This window comes from Rhincodon typus, chromosome 17, assembly GCF_021869965.1.
Source record: "Rhincodon typus isolate 14 chromosome 17, sRhiTyp1.1, whole genome shotgun sequence".
Classification (NCBI taxonomy): Eukaryota; Metazoa; Chordata; class Chondrichthyes; order Orectolobiformes; family Rhincodontidae; genus Rhincodon; species Rhincodon typus.
The window spans coordinates 28,289,725-28,308,800 of NC_063348.1; the positions used below are offsets into that span (position 1 = coordinate 28,289,725).

Genomic DNA, 19,076 nt, shown 5'->3' on the forward strand with positions numbered 1-19,076 from the left:
TCAGTTCTGAGGAAGGGTCACCGGACCCGAAACGTTAACTCTGTTTTCTCCTCCACAGATGCTGCCAGACCTGCTGAGCTTTTCCAGCAACTTTGTTTTTGTTCATATCATGTCAAGGCCACGGATGTCGGGATGGGTAAAGGACATGGTGGAAGTGTTCAGGTTCTAACATTATTGAACTCAATATTAAGTCCTAAAGGTTGCAAGGTCCCCAAGAGGAAACTGAGATGCTGTTCTTCCAGCTTGTGCTGAACCTTGCTAGAGCACTGCAGTTGTCCAGAAGTAGAGACGTTGAGCAGGGAAAATGGCAGTGTGTTGAAGTGGCAGGCAACCTAAAACTCAGGTCACTTTTCTGGACAGATTGTAAGTGTTCACAAAGTGTATACCCAGTCTGCGTTTTGTCTCTCCAGTGTAGAGGAGACCACATTGTGAGCAACGAATACAGTGGATTAGATTAAATGAAGTGCAGGTAAATATCTGCTTCACTCAGAAGGCACGTCTGGAGCTTTGGATAACAAGGAGGGCAGAAGTGACTGGGTAGGTATTGCACCTTTTTGTGATTGCTGAGAAGGTACAGTTGGACTGTGGGGAGGTGATGCAAGTGTAACAGGCGTGGACCAGGATGTCTGGAGGGAATGGACTCTGCAAAATGCTGGCAAGGAAAGGAAGGGGAATATGTATCTGGCGGTGGGATCCTGCTGGAGGTTGTGAAAATAGGGCTTATGATCCTTTGGATGCTGGTGGGATGGAAAGTGAGAACAAGGGGGATGCTTATTGGTATTGTGGGAGGGAAGAGAAGGGGTGAGGGCAGAATTGTGAGGAAATAAATTGGACATGGCTGAGGGCCCTGTCAGCCACTGTGGTGGAGAATCCTCGTTTGAGGGAAAATGTGGATGTTTCTGAGGTTCCTGTCCCTTGGAAAGTGGTATCATTAGAACAAATGCGACAGAGTCGAAGAAACTGAGAGAATGGAATGGTGTTTTTCCAGGAAGCAGGGCGTGAGGACATTTAGTTAAGGTAATTGTGGGAGTCGGCGAGTTTGTAGTGACCAACCTATCCCCAGAAATGGAAACAGAGATATTGAGGAAGGGAAGTGAAGAATCAGAGATGGACCAGTTGGAGATGAGAGCCAGGTAGAAAGCGAAAGGAACAATTGATAAAATTTACCAATTCCAGACAAGAGAGGGAAGCAGCACCAATGATGTCATCTGTGTACCAGAGAAAGAATTATGGGGAGGGACCCAAGTTGGATTGGAACAAGGAATGTTCGACGTACCCCTCAAAGAGACAAGCATAACTGGGGCCCGTGTGGGCCAGATCTTTGATCCACAAAAAGTGAGAGGAGTGAAAGGGGAAGTTGTTCAAGGAGAAGTGGTGGATGGAGATGGTTCAGGCCTTTTTTCAAGGAATTGGTGGAAAGCCCTAAGACCATCTGATGAGAGATGGATGTATAAAGGGATTGCACATCCAAGGTGAAGAGAGGTAGCTGATGTTGGCAAACTGGGAAATTCTGGAACTGACATTAGAAACTCGGAGTAAGTGGGAAGGGACTGGACAAAGGGGAAAAGTCATGTCAGGTTATGAAAAGAAATGTTCCGCCCGGCGGGAATAGGCAAAAACAGTGAGTTTGCCTGGGCAGTGCTGTTTATGGACTTGGGAAGAAAGTAGAAGTAGGCTATACAGGAAGGATTATGAACTTGGAGGTGGTGGTGGGAGATCCCCAGATAAGATAAGATGGTAACAGTCATGGACAAAATAGACTGATGTTCGATGGTGGGGTCATGGTCTGGGAGAGATAGGAGGAGGTGTCTGAGAGCTGGTGCTCAGACTCCATGATATAGAGGTAGTACACCACACAACAACAGCATCACCCTTGTTGGCAAGCTTGATTAGAAAGTCAAGGTTGGATCCAAGAGCATAGCGTGCAGTCAGTTCAGAGGGAGATAGGTTCGAATGGATGCAAGGGACAGAGAAATTAAGATCACCGATGTCATGTCAACAGTTCTCAATGAACAGTTCAAGTGTAGATAAAAGGCTAGAGGGAGGGGTCCAAGTGGAGGGAAAGTGTTGGAGGCAGGTGAAGTGGTCAGTGGGGCAGGGAGAGGACTCTTGCCCAAAGAAATGGACATGGAGGCGAAGGCAACAGAAAAAGAGTTCAACGTCACGTTGTGCCCGAAATTCATTACGGCAGGGGTGCAGAGGGCTAAAACTAAGATCTTTGCTGAGTTTGGAATGTTCAGCATCAGAGTGAAAGATCAGAAGGTATAATAAATACTGACAAGGTAAGGTTAGGAGAAGGGAGGAAGATTGAGAACAGAGGAGGGGAGGGATGATCCAGAATGGCATGGACACCCCTGAATTGTTGAAGCTAGCTTTCAACTAGCTTTTTAATGCCTGAAAGAAAAAGAAAAAGTTTGTCGTTAGAAAGTCAAATGAGTCCGAGAATGAAGTGGAACTGAGGGGCTAGCCAGTTCTGAGGTAGTGTGTGGCAGTGCTGATGGAGAGTGAGGTTGAGAGTGTGCATGTGGTGGTTCATGGTATTGAGTGTGGGTCTTAGGAAGTGGAGAGAACAACTGTTTGAGGAACATTGTTATCACAATAATACCTGTGATCCCAAGTGGATTTTTATCTATACCTTTTGTACCTTTACCGTGTATTGTTCTATAAACTAGGTAACTAAAACCGAACTTTAATCAAAACTGTCATTTAGTTAAAGCCTCAATCAGTTTATTTGTGTGTGAATGTGTGTATTTGAGTGGATTTATGCAATTTTTATAACCCAGCAGCAAGTCCTTGAATATTTTAGATAGAATTTAAATTTTTTTTTGTTTCACACGTTTGCTCCAGAGGTTAATAGAAACATGATATCTACTGACTTGACTAACCCACATTTTTCCCCTCTCTGTCACACATATTAGCTAAAATCTATTTCAGTGCTAGACTGATGTTTATTTGTTGAGTTGATGCTTTGGCTAGAATGAGGTTATGAAGTTGCAGAGATTTTGTTAGCAACTGCGATGGTGCTTGGTGTTGATCTCCCTGGAGGTGACTTTTTCTCGTAAACCTAAGGCGGAACCGGTACAATTCTTTCACTGAATAATGCATCGGAGTTGGTTTCTAGCTGATGACTGAAGGTTATGATGGTTTACGATGCTTTTGTTTTTCCTGTTAGTTTTTGGGGTAAATAATTGCACTTCTTGAAACCAGTTTTGGACACATCACTGCAGGGTTAGCGCTTCTGAGTTACATTCCCTGTAATGTTTCTTGTGACTACACCTCAAAGGTTCCTGTGCGGCAGTGACTTCCAGAATGGGAAGTCAATGTGTTGGTGTCCCAATTAACGTGAGCAAAGCTGTTACCCAGCTCCGTGACCTGGAAGGAACATTGCTTCTGAGGCCCTCTCATTCTGCCTCAAAGGGAAGAACCATTGTGATATGATAACACATTAATAGAACCTGTTCAATTTGACTTGCCACAAGTTCAGATTCAATCTTTCCTTTTGTTCTTAATGAAACATGGAGACAGATTGTTTGCAAGTCCCAAACCTAAACAGTTAGGCATGAATTTCATAAGTTGTAATTATCGATACATTAATGAAGTAGTTTCTTGAGTTTTGAGTCTCGTCTGAAGTTGATGTTGCCAAATTGATGTGTTGTCAAGTACCTTAAAACACAGCTGTCCATTTAAAAGCAAGCTATGAAGTTTAACCCAAACCCGTACTTGGCATGACAAAAAAATGGATGACTCTTGTAACTACAGCTTGGCATAGTTGTCATGTTCACATTTCTTTCATTTGATTGCCTGTGTCCATTGTGTGCTTTGCCCTTCTAAAAAGTGCAGATTGCTTTTAAATTGCTTTACAGCCACATGATTTTTACACCTCTGATAAGACCAGCTGCTAGGCAACAAGCAACTAGTATCTAGTGCCGACTGGTAATATATTGTGATATGGATGGCCACTGAGCAATTTTACTTTTTATCTCTGCTTGTGATTAGGCATAGAATGACTGCACAGTGTGAATCTGGGCTGAAAACCAAGTCTAAACAATGCTTTATCCTCCAGTATCTTCTTTGACTCGGCGTCCATTTTGTGCTTTCACTCCTGCACTCATGAGACATTTTTCTCCATTAAAGGAGCTACATAAATGAAAGTTATCGTTGTTTGAGATCTGTCTTTGTCACGTACAGTTTACCTAGGAACCAGATCTCTAGACAAGATTAACAATAGGGACAATTATGCAAGTACTGTTAAAATGACCTCAGCCTTGAACTGCGTCATATCAAGCCACCTCAGGAGATATATGTGAAGTTACTCAATCCACAATTCACTGGAGCATGAAGAATGTGATAGATGCTTTGCTGGCCAGGGCCAGCTCTTTCAGCACTTTCCCCCATGGAATATTGCCAGCAGCATGAGGCACCAATAGAGTTTTTTCTCCTTGTGGCAGTTTCTCTGAAGGGCTTAGCATTATAATGGCAAATAAGTGATAATATTAATCTCTGTCCCTAAAAGTGTATTGGTTTACCACGTCACCATTGTTTGCAGGGGAAAGCAGACTGAGTGAGCATGGCTTCTAGTCACATTCCAGGATTTACTTGGATGATTCTTATTTAGGAAATATTTGAAAGTAAGAGTTACATTTAATACTGGCATTTTGTACAGAAAATATATTTTCACAAAAGTTGATATGCACTGTCGATAATATTTTCCACATAGACTAAAAGTTGTGATTTTTAGAATCTCTTGGAAATCAGGCAAAATACTTGACCTTTGTTATTTTGGAGTGCACTTTGATTTTTGTCATTGAGGAGAGACAGTGATTATAAATACAGGATGGGATACAGGCTGCCATGGTTTTTGTTTGAAATAGGAAGTCTTCAAAGGCAGTAAAGTAAATGAAAAAGAACACTGGAAATGCTTTCACAGATGAAATCAAGTTAGAAATGCTGGAGAAAGACCTGAGAGCACATTCCAGTTCGACAATCTTTAAACATCTTTGCTGAATATCTGTATTTTTTTTTATTTATTTCAGCTTTCCAGCATCCACCGTATTCTACTTTTAGAAATAACCAGAAGTTTTGTTAGAAATCATTTTGTTTCTGTTGGGTAAGTTTAGTTCTTTCCCTTAGTGCTTTCCTTTGTGGTAGAGTATGATGTGCATCTTCTATACTGTACTATATTTCTGTACTACGTCTATGTATTTCTCCGTTGTGAGGAGGAAGTGAGTTTTTAGGATACACTACTGTTGAATTTAAGTTGATCTATATTATTTTAGAAAAATGTGTCAGTAGTATTAATATCTGCTGAGCAGAAAAATGCTCATGCATATACGAAAGGAGTTGAACAGCTACTTGGTTGCTTTGCATCCTGACTCAGAGTAGGTTTAACAGCTGTGTTCATCCAGCTCTGCACCTTTCTGTTTAATGGTTGTGTGTTTAAGAAAATGTGCCAAAAGAGTCGTGTGATTTATAATCAATAAGTTGTTGCAGTTGTAATAGGTAACTGATTAATAGGGTGTATCAATGTATTTGCTTTAAAGAAAAGTTCTACTGCTTCTAATTAAATGCAGTTGTCTCTTCTGCGTATTCATCTCCTTATTCTCTGGAAGCTGAACAGGATATATTTGTGCAAAGTCACGCCCTGCTCATTCTTCCTTGTGTAGAAGCATCATATAGACCATTTGAATTCCTGCACTATGTTTGAGCTAGCTGAATAAAAGAGTGGCTGTCATTGGATCTTGGTGAGGATAAAAAAGAAATGTTGTAGATAAACATCAATATTTCCTGGAAAAAATTGTTGCTAAAATATGATATTGGTGCAATTATACTGCAAACTTTGTAAATTCAGTTTGATTCTTAATAATCAGGATACAATAATTAAAAAAAGTTGATTGCAAAATGTTTTCGGTATGACTGAGGACAAGAACTCCATGTAACATTGTTTGTTCACTCTTCTTGGACTTGGAATGGCGTCTGGTACTGTAGTTGTATTGTAAGTAATGCTAAGTATATAATCCCAATAACACAGTTTTGTTAAATAACTTGATGCTTGTTAAATAGTAGATCACATGCATTTTTAAAATAAAGCTAGTTATAACACTATTTGAACAGACTGCATCTTAAATTAATCATTAGTGACGATATTTAATCTGAGAAATGTACAGTAAGCTCAAACGATGATCAATGACTGAACTGACCCAATTTGTGTTGAGCAATGACAGTTTAATCAGGGAACATATTGTACTTACATTTGGACCTGGAATCCTATGTGCAGAATGAATGAAAAGTAGTTTAGTACATCAAATTCATATTGGAATTATGTTAGAAATAAATCTGCATCATGCTTTTATTCAAAGTCATCAGTCATTATTGTAATTGACTAATATTCATTGTTGCCCTTTTTTGCTGTATAGATCTGACACGATGACACAAAAGTTGCAATAACATGGCTGGGAGATTAATTGTTAGACATACCTCATACTAAAGCAGTGTCAGAAGACTGAAGTTTGGTAAGATTCAGCATTTTCTCAAATAACCTTTAATTTGCCTTTAATTGCAGTAAATATTTTGTTAGAAGCCAGCAATAAGTTAGAGGCTGCATTAATTTCTTATTTAATTAGATCTTAATGATTTGTGTAGTTGGTATGAGTCAGTGCAAGTTATTACAGGTCTCCAAAGCATCAGTATGATCTCTTTTTCTACGAGAATAAAATATAGTTCAGATTTATTGTATTATTGAATGGCTTGTATTGTCAGGACAACTCGAGAGAAAGTAATTATACTACTTGGTTGTGTCATTATCTACTTTCTCCAGGAAACATTTAAGTGTTGTTTTCTCTTTCACTTCTGTTGGTCAGTCCAATTAAACTTAATGAAGAAAGAATGAATTTCCAAATATGTAGTATTTTTCCCGTCCTGATGACATGCAAGTACTTCACAATGAATAAACCTAGGAAAGATTTGCAGGAGGGGGTTATGTCATCCTGTTCTTGGCAACTATTATGTCCTTTGTAACTTTTGTAGTGCATCCCTTTCTCCCTGTGGGGTCTTCTCAAGATGAAGCAACATTAATTGATGGCATTCAGGAGCAAAGCACTTCACCCAATGTTGTCACATGTCACATTGCATCAGTGTCATCATAGATCCTTGGGTGAAAAATAGATGATAAATGTGAAGATGATGTAACAACTTAAAGTCACCATTACCTGTGAAGAACAACAGATGTATGTGGCAACCAAGAAAAGGCAAGCAAGTACCAAGCAAAGCAACCCAAAATACTCCTGTGAGCATTCCAAAGAATGAGGAGTTAGTTCCCTATTTGGTCAGTCTTCAGAAAGGAGTTGATCAGTCACTGGCATTTTTAAGATAGTGCTGTACACTTTGCAGGAATTTTTGCGGTGTGTGCAGCCATGTGTACGTTCTGTAATGTGTTTTTGTAATGCTATATATTATAGTGACTTATTATCTTCAAGGTGATCTGGAGGCTAGAAGGAGCAAAGTGAAACACATTTTCTCCCTTTTGAACACTATTTCTGGAGCTGTGAAGCTTGTACTCCAACTTAAAAGCAGGAGGCTGTTGATACCAGATCAGTTTGAGACACCCTTAATGGTGTGAATTATGTGTCACAGTGACATGCTACAATCTGATTTTGTGTAGATCACAGGTGATTCTGATGGGATGCCATGCATATTGGAATACAAAATGAAATGGTAAGTGTCTACTTGTGCAGTGACTGATATTTTTTCAACATAGACTATTTCTAGTATAGGCACTGGAAGATGCACTCCAAAGAATAACACCATCTCCCTACTGCGACCACACATTCTACTCACTCAATGAACACTTAAATGCTGTAGCTGGCTACACTTTTATTATCACCAAAGAGAAGTGTATGGTGAGCAAGGAACACTGTCTTATGAAGTATTGCTATACATTCAGGTCAGTTTACTTCAATGCTAAGCTCATAATTTTGGTAAAGAAGGGCCACACAGAGTGCAAGAAGGCACTTAAGGTAGTGAGAAAATGTGTCAGCTGCATCGAATATGACTGTACTGCAATTATCTCTTTCTTTTCTTTTTATTTTTGTCCTATTTCAACACTACATACTCCTCTGCTGTTTCAGCATTATGACTCTTCATGTTGCTTTTGTCACCCTCAAGTGGAAAAAGTATGCTGATAAATGAGTCCCATTGTTCCACGCGCTGACATAAATATGTAAGAACCCAATTAAATGGCCAAGATGTTCAATTTGCCAGATGGATTGTCATTGACAAAAGTAATTCACACCAGATTTTGTCATTAAGAGGAAAATAACTCTATTAATTGTGAACAAAGTTATTCTTTAACAAATGGCATAAAATGGACAATTAATTTGCTACCATGCAACGTAAATTATACCCCTTTTAAAAACTCAAATGCGCATCTTGAACACCACATATAGGAAGCACTGAGGGTGGCAAAGATGCAGAATGTACTGAGAGTGGGAGACTTCAGCATCTATCACCAAGACTGGCTTGACAACATCAGTGATTGAAGTGGTCAACTCCTAACGGATAAAACTGCCAGGCCAGATCTGCAGCTGGTGGTGAAGGAATCAACAAGAGGGAAAAGAGCATACTTGATCACATCCTCACCTATCTGCCTGCTGGATTTGCATCCATTCGTGACAATATTGGCGAGAGCGACCACCACACAGTTCTTCTAAGGACAAAGTCTTCACATTGAGAGATACCCTCCATTGTGTGACATGGCACTAATGCTGTGCTAAATAGGTCAGAGTTCAAACAGACCTAGCAACTCAAGACTGGTCATCCATGAGCAGCAGTAGAATTGTACTCTAAAATAATCTTCAAACTCGTGGCCCAATATATTCTTTCTCTAATATTACCCTCAAGTCAAGGGATCATCCTGGTTCACTGAAGGGTGTATGATGGCCTGCCAGGAGCAGCATCAGGCGTACCTAAAATTAGATATCAATGTGGTGAAGCTATAGAACAGGACCACGTGAGTGCCAAGCAACATAAGTAGCAAGTGATTAGATGGGACTAAATGTTTCCAAAACCAATGGACCAGATCTGAAGTCTGCAGTTCTGCCACATCCAATTGTGAATGGTGGTGGAGAATTAAATAACTCAGTGGAAGTGTAGGCTCCATAACTATCTTCATTCTGAATAAGGGGGAGCCCAGCACATCAGTGTAACAGATAGGGCTTAAGCAGTTGCAATAATCATCCATGTGGCTGATCCATTTTGGCTCCTGCAGAGGTCCTCAGCATTTCATTGCTATTCTTTAGTCAATTTGATTCACTTCACATGATATTAAGCTATGATAAATGGAGGCACTGAATATTGTAAAGGCCAGTCATGCCCATACCCAAGCTGTTCCATCACAGTTACAACATTGGCAAGTACCAAACAAGGTATAAAATTGCCCAAGTATGTCCTGTTTACAAACTGCAGGACAGATTCAGTGCTGCCAATTACCACCCCATCAATCTCCTCTCGATTATCAGTAAGATGATGGAAACTGTCGTCCTTATCAAGCTGCACCTGCTTAGCAATTCCCTGCTCACAGAAGTTGAATTTATGGTCCTTCAAGGCAGCTCTGCATCTGACCTCGTTACAGCCTTGTTTCAAACATGAACACAGAGCTGAAATTCCAGAAGTGAGAGGGGTGAGACTACCATTGACATCACAACCACATTTGAATGAGGGTGGCATCATTAAGCCCTAGCAAAATTAGAGTCAATGGAAATCAGGGAAAACTGTCCACTGGTTGGAGTCATACCTGGCACAAAGGTTGTTGGAGGTCAGTCATCTCAGCTCTAGAGTATCTCTGTAAGAATTCCTCAGGGTAGTGTTCTAGGCCCTGTCATCTTCAGCTGCTTCATCATTGACTTCTGTGCCATCATGAAATTATAAGTAGGTATGTTCACTTATGTTTGTGCAATGTTCCGCGCAATTTGTGACTCCTCAGATAGTGAAGCAGTCTGTGTCCAAATGAAACAAGACCTGTACAACATCCAAGCTTGGGCTGGCAAGTGTCAAATAACAGTTGAACCACACAAATTCCAGGCATTGACCACGTCCGATAAGAGAGAATCCAACCATTGCCCCTAGACATCCAGAAGCTTTATCATTCCTGAATCCACGGCTATAAACATCCTGAGGTTGCTGTTGATCAGACACCGAACTGAACTAGCCAATTAGTACTGTGGGCTGCAACAGCAGGTCAGAGACTAGGAATCCTTTGGCAAGTAACTCATTGCCTAACTCACAAAACCTATCTACTATCCACTAGACACAGTAAGGAATATGAAAGAACACTTTCCATTAGTTTGGATATGTGCAACTCCAACAACACTCAAGAAACCTGACACCATCCAAGACAAAGCAGCCCACTTGATCGGCACAACATCTTCAAGCATTTACTTCCTCCATAAATGACACTGAGTAGCAACAGTATGCACCATCTGCAAGATGTACAGTTGAAATTCACCAAGACTCCTCAGCTAGCTCTTTGCAAACCGACAACAACTACCATCTAAAAAGTCGAGGGCAGTAAACACATGGGAACGCCACCTGCAAGTTCACCTCCCAGCCACTCACAGTCGTGACTTGGAAATATATTGCCTCTGCTTCAGTATCGCATTGTGGGGTACCTACGCTAAATTGACTGTAGCAGTTCAATAAAGCCACTCTCCTCCACCTTGTCAAAGGCAACTAGGAATGGGCAATTGATGCTGGCCCAGCCAGTGATGCCACCTCCCATGAATGAATAAAAAAAGAATTTATGGACAAGCCATACAAAACAGATGATATGACACAACTAATGCAGTGCAAAAACACAAATGGAAAGAAATTCTGTAGGTCAAAAACCTGACACAAGGTTGATTTATTTCTAGGAGTCCTTTTGTTTTTTTTTTAGAAGTGTTGGGGACATGCTGTTGTCTGCAGAGTGGTGATCAGTCTTGGATTCAAGAGCTGTTTTAGATCTTTTCTTGCATTAGAATTATTTCTTAAGTGTTTAGGTTTGTCTTTTTTTCACTTAAGGAGAAATATTAAGAGCTGCTTCTGTTTACAAACTTCTGAATGTCTGAGTGCACATGACTCTCAGGTCTATAATGAACTGCAATTAGATCAATCCAAAGACTGTCATCTGTCAATTTTCCTTCACTAAAAGATGCCTTGTCCCACTTGGCATCATAAAGTAACAACCTCACTGCTTGAAAAAGTAACATAATCGTGTAACTAAAATGTATACGACACAAACTCACTTAATCTTCAAGTTGCAAAAACAAACTCTCCTAGTTCCATTTAGCTATAGAGCATTGTCCAACTTCCATTTTTTAGTTTATGGTGAAAAGAAAAATACGTGGTCCCTTGCACTCCACGCTTGCATTGCTTCGCATTACATAGTCACACGAAACCATTATTATCTTTATTATTGTTCTAAAATGTATTCTGGTACACTGTGGATCTTCTTACAGCATTTCAATGGTGACTGCTTCAATAAATATGTACAAGGATCAAGAGTAAGCCACTTCTCCTTGGAGCTTCCTCTGCCATTCAATGAGATTATACTTGATCTGATTTTAACCTCCACTCTATATTTCTGCATACCCCCAACAGTCTGTCACCCTCTTGGTATTCAATAATCTATCTGCCTCTGCTTTAAACATATTTAACGATTCACCACTCACTACCTTTTGAGGAAGGGAATTCCAACTGTCTCAGACTTCTGAGAGAATATTTTTCCTCACCTCTGTCTTAAGTGCATGCCTGCTTATTTTTAAACTATGACCTCTAATTCTACATTCTAGATTCTTCCATAAGAGGAAACATCCTTTTGACATCCATCTGGTCAACTCCCCTCAAACTCTTATGTTTCAATTCAGTCACCTCTGAATCTTATAAACTCCAGTGGATATAGGCCTAGCCTGTCTGGCATTTACTCAATCTACCCATTCGAGGTATTAGTCAAGTAAACCTTCTCTGAACTGCCCACACTGCATCACCATCCTTCTGTATGTATGGTGACCAGTGCTGTACACAGTATTCGAGATGCGTCTCATCCATGCCTTTGCAACTGAAGCATAACCTCCTCAATTCTCCTCTCAATAAACTGTAATTTTCTGTTTACTTTCCTGATTACTTACTGTCCCTGCAAGCTAACCTCCTGCCATTCATGCACAAGGATACCCAGATCTCTCTGCACCTCAGTGTCCTGTAAACTCTCACCATTCTTTTGCTACAATCATATCTTCCCACATTATGCTCCAGTTGCCAGATCTTTGTCCGCTTACTTAGCCTATCTATATCCCATTGTAGCTTCCTTATGTCCTCTTCGCAGTTTGCTTTCCTACCTTTCTTCATGTCATCAACAGATTTAGCTATCATCGCTTTGCTTCCTTCGTCCAATTGTTTATATAAATTGTAAAAAGTTGGATCGCCATCACTGACCCTTTTGGCATGCTATTTGTGACATCTTGCCACCCTGAAAAAGATCCATTTATTCCTATTCTTTACTAGGCAAACAGGAAGTGATCTTCTATCTATGTGATATACAACAACACTGTGACCTTTTATTTTCTGCAATAACATTTGATGTGGCACCTTATTAAATGTCTTCTGAAAAACTAAGTACAATGAATCCACTGGTTCTCCTTAATCTACACCATAAGTTACTACTTCAAAGAACTCCAATAAATTAGTTAAACATGATTTCCCTTTTGACCAGAAAAAAAAGAAGGCTCAGGTACAGGCATCTGGGATCAAGGGAATTCTTGGAGGTATATAAGGGATACAGGAGTTTACTGAAGAAGGAAGTCAGGAGGGTGTAAAGGAGGCATGAGATAGCTTTGGCTGAGAAGATTAGGGTGAATCCAAAGAGATTCTTTAAGTATATTAAAGGAAAAATAATAATTATAGACAACATAGGACCCTTCAAGTACCAAAGTGAACATGTATGTGTTGGACCCCAGGAGATGGGCAAGGCCCTCAATGAATATTTCTCCTCTGTATTTACTGTGGAGAAAGACACAAAGACTTGAAGTTAGTGGTGATATCTTGGGGACACTCCATATCATAGTAGAAGAGGTGTTGGAAGTATTAGAATATATGAAGGTGGATAAATCTCCTGGTCCTGACCAGATATATCCAAGAACCCTGCAAGAGGCTAGAGAAGAAATTTTGGGGGGCCCTGACTGATATATTTGCATCATTATTAGCTGCAGGTGAAGCCCTGGAAGACTGGAGGGTAGAAAATGTTGTGCTCTTATTCAAGAAGGGCTGTAAAGTAAAACCTGAGAATTGTAGACCATTAAACCTAACATCTGTGGTAGGTAAGTAACTCGAGAAGATTCTGAGGAATATGATATACATGCATTTGGAAAGACAAGGTTTGATTAGGAGCAGTCAGCATGGCTTCGTGTGTAGGAGATCACGCCTTACAAATTTGTTAGAGTTTTTTGGTGAAGTGACCAGGAACGTTGATGAGAGTAAGGCAGTAGATGTAGTCTATATGGATTTCAACAAGGCCTTTGATAAGGTTTCACATGGTAGGCTGCTCTGGAAGGTTATGTTGTATGGAATCCAGGGAGAGCTGGCAGATTAGATACACAATTAGCTTGATGGTATGAAGCAGAGAGTAATAGTGGAAGGATGCTTTTCGTACTAGAGGCCTGTGAGTGGTGGTGAGCCTCAGGGCCCATTGCTGTTTGTTATCTGTATCAATGATTCGTATGAGAATGTACAAGGCATGATTAGTAAGTTTGCAGATGACACTCAAATAGGTGGTGTCGTGGATAATAAGGAAGGTTAACAGAAATTGCAGCAGCTGGGTAAGTGGGCCGAGGAATGGCAAATGGAGTTTAATATAGATAAGTGTGAGATTTTGCATTTTGGAAAGTAATTTCAAGATAGGAGTTTAATGGTGAATGGTGGGGCCTTAAGGAGTGTAGTGGAACAGAGGGACCTTGAAGTTCATGCTGCACTTTGAGTATTGTGTTCAGTTTTGGTCACCTTGCTATAGGAACGATGTTATTAAACTGGAAAGAGTGCAGAAGAGATTTACAAGGATTTTGCCAGGACACAAGAGACTGAGTTATAGGGAGAGGTTGGACAAGCTAGAACTGTTTTCTTTAGAGCGTAGGAGACTGAGACGACATCTTATAGAAGTGTATAAGATCATGAGAGGCATAGATAGGTGAATGCACTCTGTCTTTTTCCCAGGGTTGGGGAATCGAGGACTAGAGGGCATCAGTTTAAGGTAAGAGGGGAAAGAATACATGGGAACCTGAGGGGCAACTTTTTTACACAGAGGGTGGTGTGTATATGGAATAAGCTGCCAGCAGAAGTCGTTGAGGCAGGTACATTAACAACATTTAAAAGGCATTTGGACAAATACATGGATAGGAAAGGTTTAGAAGGATATGAGCCAAGTGCGGGGAAGTGGGTTTAACGTGGATGGCCATTTTGGTTGGCATGAACCGGTTTGGGCTAAAGGGCCTGTCTCCATGCTGTAGGACTCTATGACTCTGACTCTAAAACCATGTTGGCTCTGCCTGATTACCTTGAACTTATCCAGGTGCCCTGTTAATAACGTCTTCAATAATAGCTTCCAGTGTTTTCCCTATGACCGATATTAAGCTAAGTACACTGTAGTTTCCTGCTTTCTGTCTCTCTCTGTTTCTTTGTATAAAGGTTTTACATTAGTTATTTTCCAATCAAAGGAATTTTCCTGAATCTAATGAGATTTAGGTAGTTAAAACCAGTGCTTCAACTATCTCATCAGCTACTTCTTTTAAGATCATTGAATGCAATCCATCAGGACCCAGAGATTTATTAACTCATAGTTTCAGCAATTTATTTGTACTACTTCCCTGGTAATTGTAATTTTTTTTTTTAGTTCCTTCCTCCCTTTCAATTCCTGATTTACAGTGGTTCCCAGGATGCTGTTTGTATCCTCTTTCGTAAAGACCGATGCAAAATGTCTGCTCAATTTGACTGCAATCTCTTTATCCTCCATTATGAATTCCCCAGACTCCTCTTCTATATGACCAACACTTGTGTTGTTAATTTGTCCTTTTTTTCTTCAAATATCTGAAGAAACATTTCCTATATGTTCTTATATTTTTGGCTAACTTTCTCTTGTACTCTAAATTCTACCTCCTCATTAATCTTTTAATAATTATTTGCTTTTTAATATATTCCAATCTTCTGACTTGCAAGCTATCTTTGCACAATTATATGTCTCCTTTTTGCGTTTACTACCTTTTATCTTTTTAGTTAGCCATGAACGATAGGTCTGTTGCTTAGAATTTTTCTTATTTGTTGGAATGTACCTATTCTGTCCTTTCTGGAATATCTTCTTAAATGTCTGCTACTGCATCTCTATTGATTTATCCTTTGACCTAAATTTGCCAAATGTAACTTGTTTAATTTTGTGCCATTTGGCACCCATGTACACTTTAGGGTGCCTCGCCTCAAAGCCATTGACTGCATAAACAGAAAGAGCTTCACGTTGTGTTTCTTACTAGAGAAAGTGCAAGGCTGTGTGTGACAGCATATTAGGGCACGAAAAATTACACATTACTACAGGCTAACTTAGTTTTGTGGAAGCTCACATTGACTGCTCTGTTTGAAAGTTCTGACTTCTTTGTAGTTGATTGAGGGATGCATTTTGATAAGGCCTCTGGAGAATTTGCTGTTTTTATTTGAGTAATGTGATGAGCTATTTTACCAACTTCAAAAAACTGATGAGTTCTGTTAAATTCATGTTTTCCTCTAGAAAAACTCAACATCACCAATGGAGTCTGTCATAATTGATTGATATATCTCGTTCTGTGCTAACATTTCTCTCTGTGCTTCATAGGATCTTGAGAATTATTTGAAATATGTTTAAGCCCTGAATCCAGTTAGTCTTTCACATTTGAAATGTCCCAGAATGTTTTTCTTTATTGTGAGAAATTTATTATTCTTAAGCATACGTTTATCTGTTTTTCATAAATCAGGAAACGTATTTTATAGATGACAGAACAGAAACATTAAATGTTGAAATGTTTTGAAATAAACAACTCTGACTGGTATTTATTGTGCTGCATGTTTCAAAAGACTTTTATGGTAACCATATTTGAAATGGGAAGGTTCTCCTCTGTCCCATGCACGCAGAGAGCAGTTGAGCCTCCATTTGGTTTTCCCAGGTTTATTTAGGAATATACAGTGGAGAAAATGTCTTAATGAAGCTCAAACATGATCTCTTTGATTTTAATTACAACCAAAAGCTTTGCACTTTGTTAACATCAATCACATTAACTGCTTTGGCAGCTGTCCAATTGAGACCCTGCACGCACACTTCGTGCACTAACTGCATGATCACTGGCCAATGCCGTAAGGTTCATCTGAATACATTATACTGACCAGTTGTAATCATACACCTCATAGATTTACTGACATCACTTCTTATTTCAGTAGAAGGTACAAACTACATTCTGGCATCTCTTAAATCCCTCTGTGCCAACCAGACTGAGAAGATACAAGCCTTAACCAGTTCTAGTAGTTTGTTCTGAACTTTTCTATATTTTCCCCTTTCAGTGTTATTCGTAAGCAATTATAGTACTGGTAATGCCATTTACTCCCATCAGAGGTAATGTGATCATTTTCAACATTAACGGTGTCAAAGCTTGCCTTCATACACTCAACTATCCTGGTTTCCTTGCATAAGGACCAATTGATGAGGCCATAAGCTGTACTCCCTGCTGTACATCTGCAAGACTAAAGCAGTTCTACATTAATGGTATTCATTCTTCTGCATCTGAAGTTAAATGTCCTGAAACAAATCATCATGTAAAATCCTACTGACTCTATTTGCTTTGGTTGATTTCCAGCTTGCAGCATTGTCAAAGCAGTAGCAACAAAGCAGGTTCAGGTCCTTGGAGCTTCTGACCATAGTGTTTCAGAGAACATTTGATCAGCTGTCTGTATTTGCAAAGAAGATAATTTCATGTAATTTTTATTTTATTGAAAGTCTGTGCAAAATAACTACTGAAGCTCTGGAATTCGGCATATGAATCCCACCATCCACTCTGACAACAATGTCCTTACAAATACCAACTGATTTATTTTCTTAAGTCAATATAGAGTCATAGAGTTATACAGTATGGAAACAGACCTTTGGTCCAACTTGTCTCCACTGGCCAGATATCCTAAACTGATCCAGTCCTATTTTGCCAGCATTTGGTCCGTATCCCTCTAAACCCTTCCTATTCATGTACCCATCCAGATGCCTTTTAAATGTTGTAATTGTACTAGCATCCAACACCACCTCTGGCAGCTTGTTCCATATGTGCACCACCGTCTATATGAAAAATACCTTGTTTATGTCTACATTTTACCTTGAATTTCCACTCTATTCAGTTTTAGAATCCCTACAGTGTGGAAGAGGCCATTCAGCCCATCAAATCTGCACCAAGCTTCTGAAGAACATCCCACCAAGACCCAGGCCCCCACCGTATACCTGTAGCCCTGCATTTACCATGGCTAATACACCAGAAAAAGCATTGAAGATTGTTGGGTGGGATTTACTATCTTTTGAAGTGATGTAAACCCTTATTGGATTATTCTCATGTATATGTCATTCTAGTTTGCTCCTAATAATGGATATTTTGGGAGTAATTATTTATAAGTTTGTAATGATCTGAGTTGACTATGTTCTCTTTTTGAAAATGGTTTGTTTCCCATCTCATGGTACCGTTTCAGCACTCAGTAACTATGGTCATTGCTGGCATTTCATCTGTCTACTGTCTAGTCTGTTCTGATGGCTTACTGGTTTAAGCACATTCAACTTGTTTTGAACATCGCAATGTTACTGTTACTCCATTAAGCAAGGCAAATGTATTCTTCTCTGTTTAGTACTTCAAAAATAAATCTATGAAGTTTTCTGCTCACGCTCAGATACAGTCCCCTTAGCATTGTCATCTTTTAAGGTTCTATCTTCTTAATGTACTGAAACTCTTCTGTGTTGCATTTGGATCTGCACCTATACTGATCTCCAGCCCCTCTCTTTTGTCATTCTGACATCTATCATTTAAATGGGCCTTGTACCACTTATTTGATAATTGATTCTGTCTTGTTAATCTAATTCTATTCTATTTGCAGTCATGTTTTATGGGTTTACTCCTATTAATCTTAGATCTGTGTTTATTCTCCATGATATTTTGAGATATGTATTTATGAATGCATAATTTCCTTTCAAATAGAGTGCTTTAGTGGTGCTTTGAAATTCATACATCTACCTGATGGTTATATGCAGTGTCACCACAAAAAATGAATTTAATCACCAATCATGTTTATATTCACCCGTACTAGAAATACTTTATCTTTGATTTATATATGCCTTCAGATCCTGCTGTTATTAAATGCAGTTGAAAGCTATCACCATGGCTTCTCTATCACAATGGGTCATGGAGCAATCATACATTATATCTTCCAATAATAGCTGTTAATGTTCCAATTAAAGTTGATTGGCTACATTTTTCCAATAGGATAGGTTCCTATTTTCACAAATCGGCTTCTTCTGAGTAATTATCCAGTTCTTCCTTTTATTCTGAGCTGGCAGTCATTAGCAAGCACCTGGTGGTATATTAGGCTTCTTATATAAGAAATATTTGGTATGATTATGTTACTCTGTTGCTTTTCCCGCAGGATCTTCTTTTTTTGCCTGTATAAAGATAGAGGTCATTATTTCACCAGTGACTTGTGGGCTTTGGCCTGTGTATGAAAAAATTTAATGGTTAACTTGTCAGTATTTCTGGAGCCTTTTTTCTAAACCTGTATGAGAGTGCGCGTTCCTGCAGCGATAAAGGGAATTTATTTGTATTGCAAGTTTTTTTTTAATGATTGCATAGAATAAACATTGAAAAGTATTAGATTGCTTTTGGTTTATAAGAAGCAAGAATCAATTTTTCTTTTGCTTGTGGAAAGTGCTATAGTTTGGAATAACAAGGTGTAGAGCTGGATGAACACAGCAGGCCAGGCAGCATCAGAGGAGCAGGAAAGCTGACGTTTCGGGTCTGGAC

General features: G+C 39.4%; 1 protein-coding gene across 6 annotated transcripts in view; it reads left to right on the plus strand.

Annotated features, from left to right (window-relative positions):
* stk33 (serine/threonine kinase 33) overlaps positions 1 to 19,076 on the plus strand; it is a 193,813-nt gene that overhangs the window by 52,585 nt on the left and 122,152 nt on the right. For 3 of the 6 annotated variants that reach the window (XM_048607322.1, XM_048607324.1, XM_048607323.1), the window contains 3 exons: positions 5,034 to 5,107; positions 6,414 to 6,509; positions 7,658 to 7,710. The exons of 1 other annotated variant lie outside the window; for it this stretch is intronic. In XM_048607322.1, coding sequence (XP_048463279.1) covers positions 7,684 to 7,710 — 27 coding nt within the window. In that variant the 5' untranslated portion in view covers positions 5,034 to 5,107; positions 6,414 to 6,509; positions 7,658 to 7,683. The remainder of the gene's footprint in view (positions 1 to 5,033; positions 5,108 to 6,413; positions 6,510 to 7,657; positions 7,711 to 19,076) is intronic. 2 more of the 6 variants (XM_048607326.1, XM_048607325.1) reach the window with 2 other exon arrangements.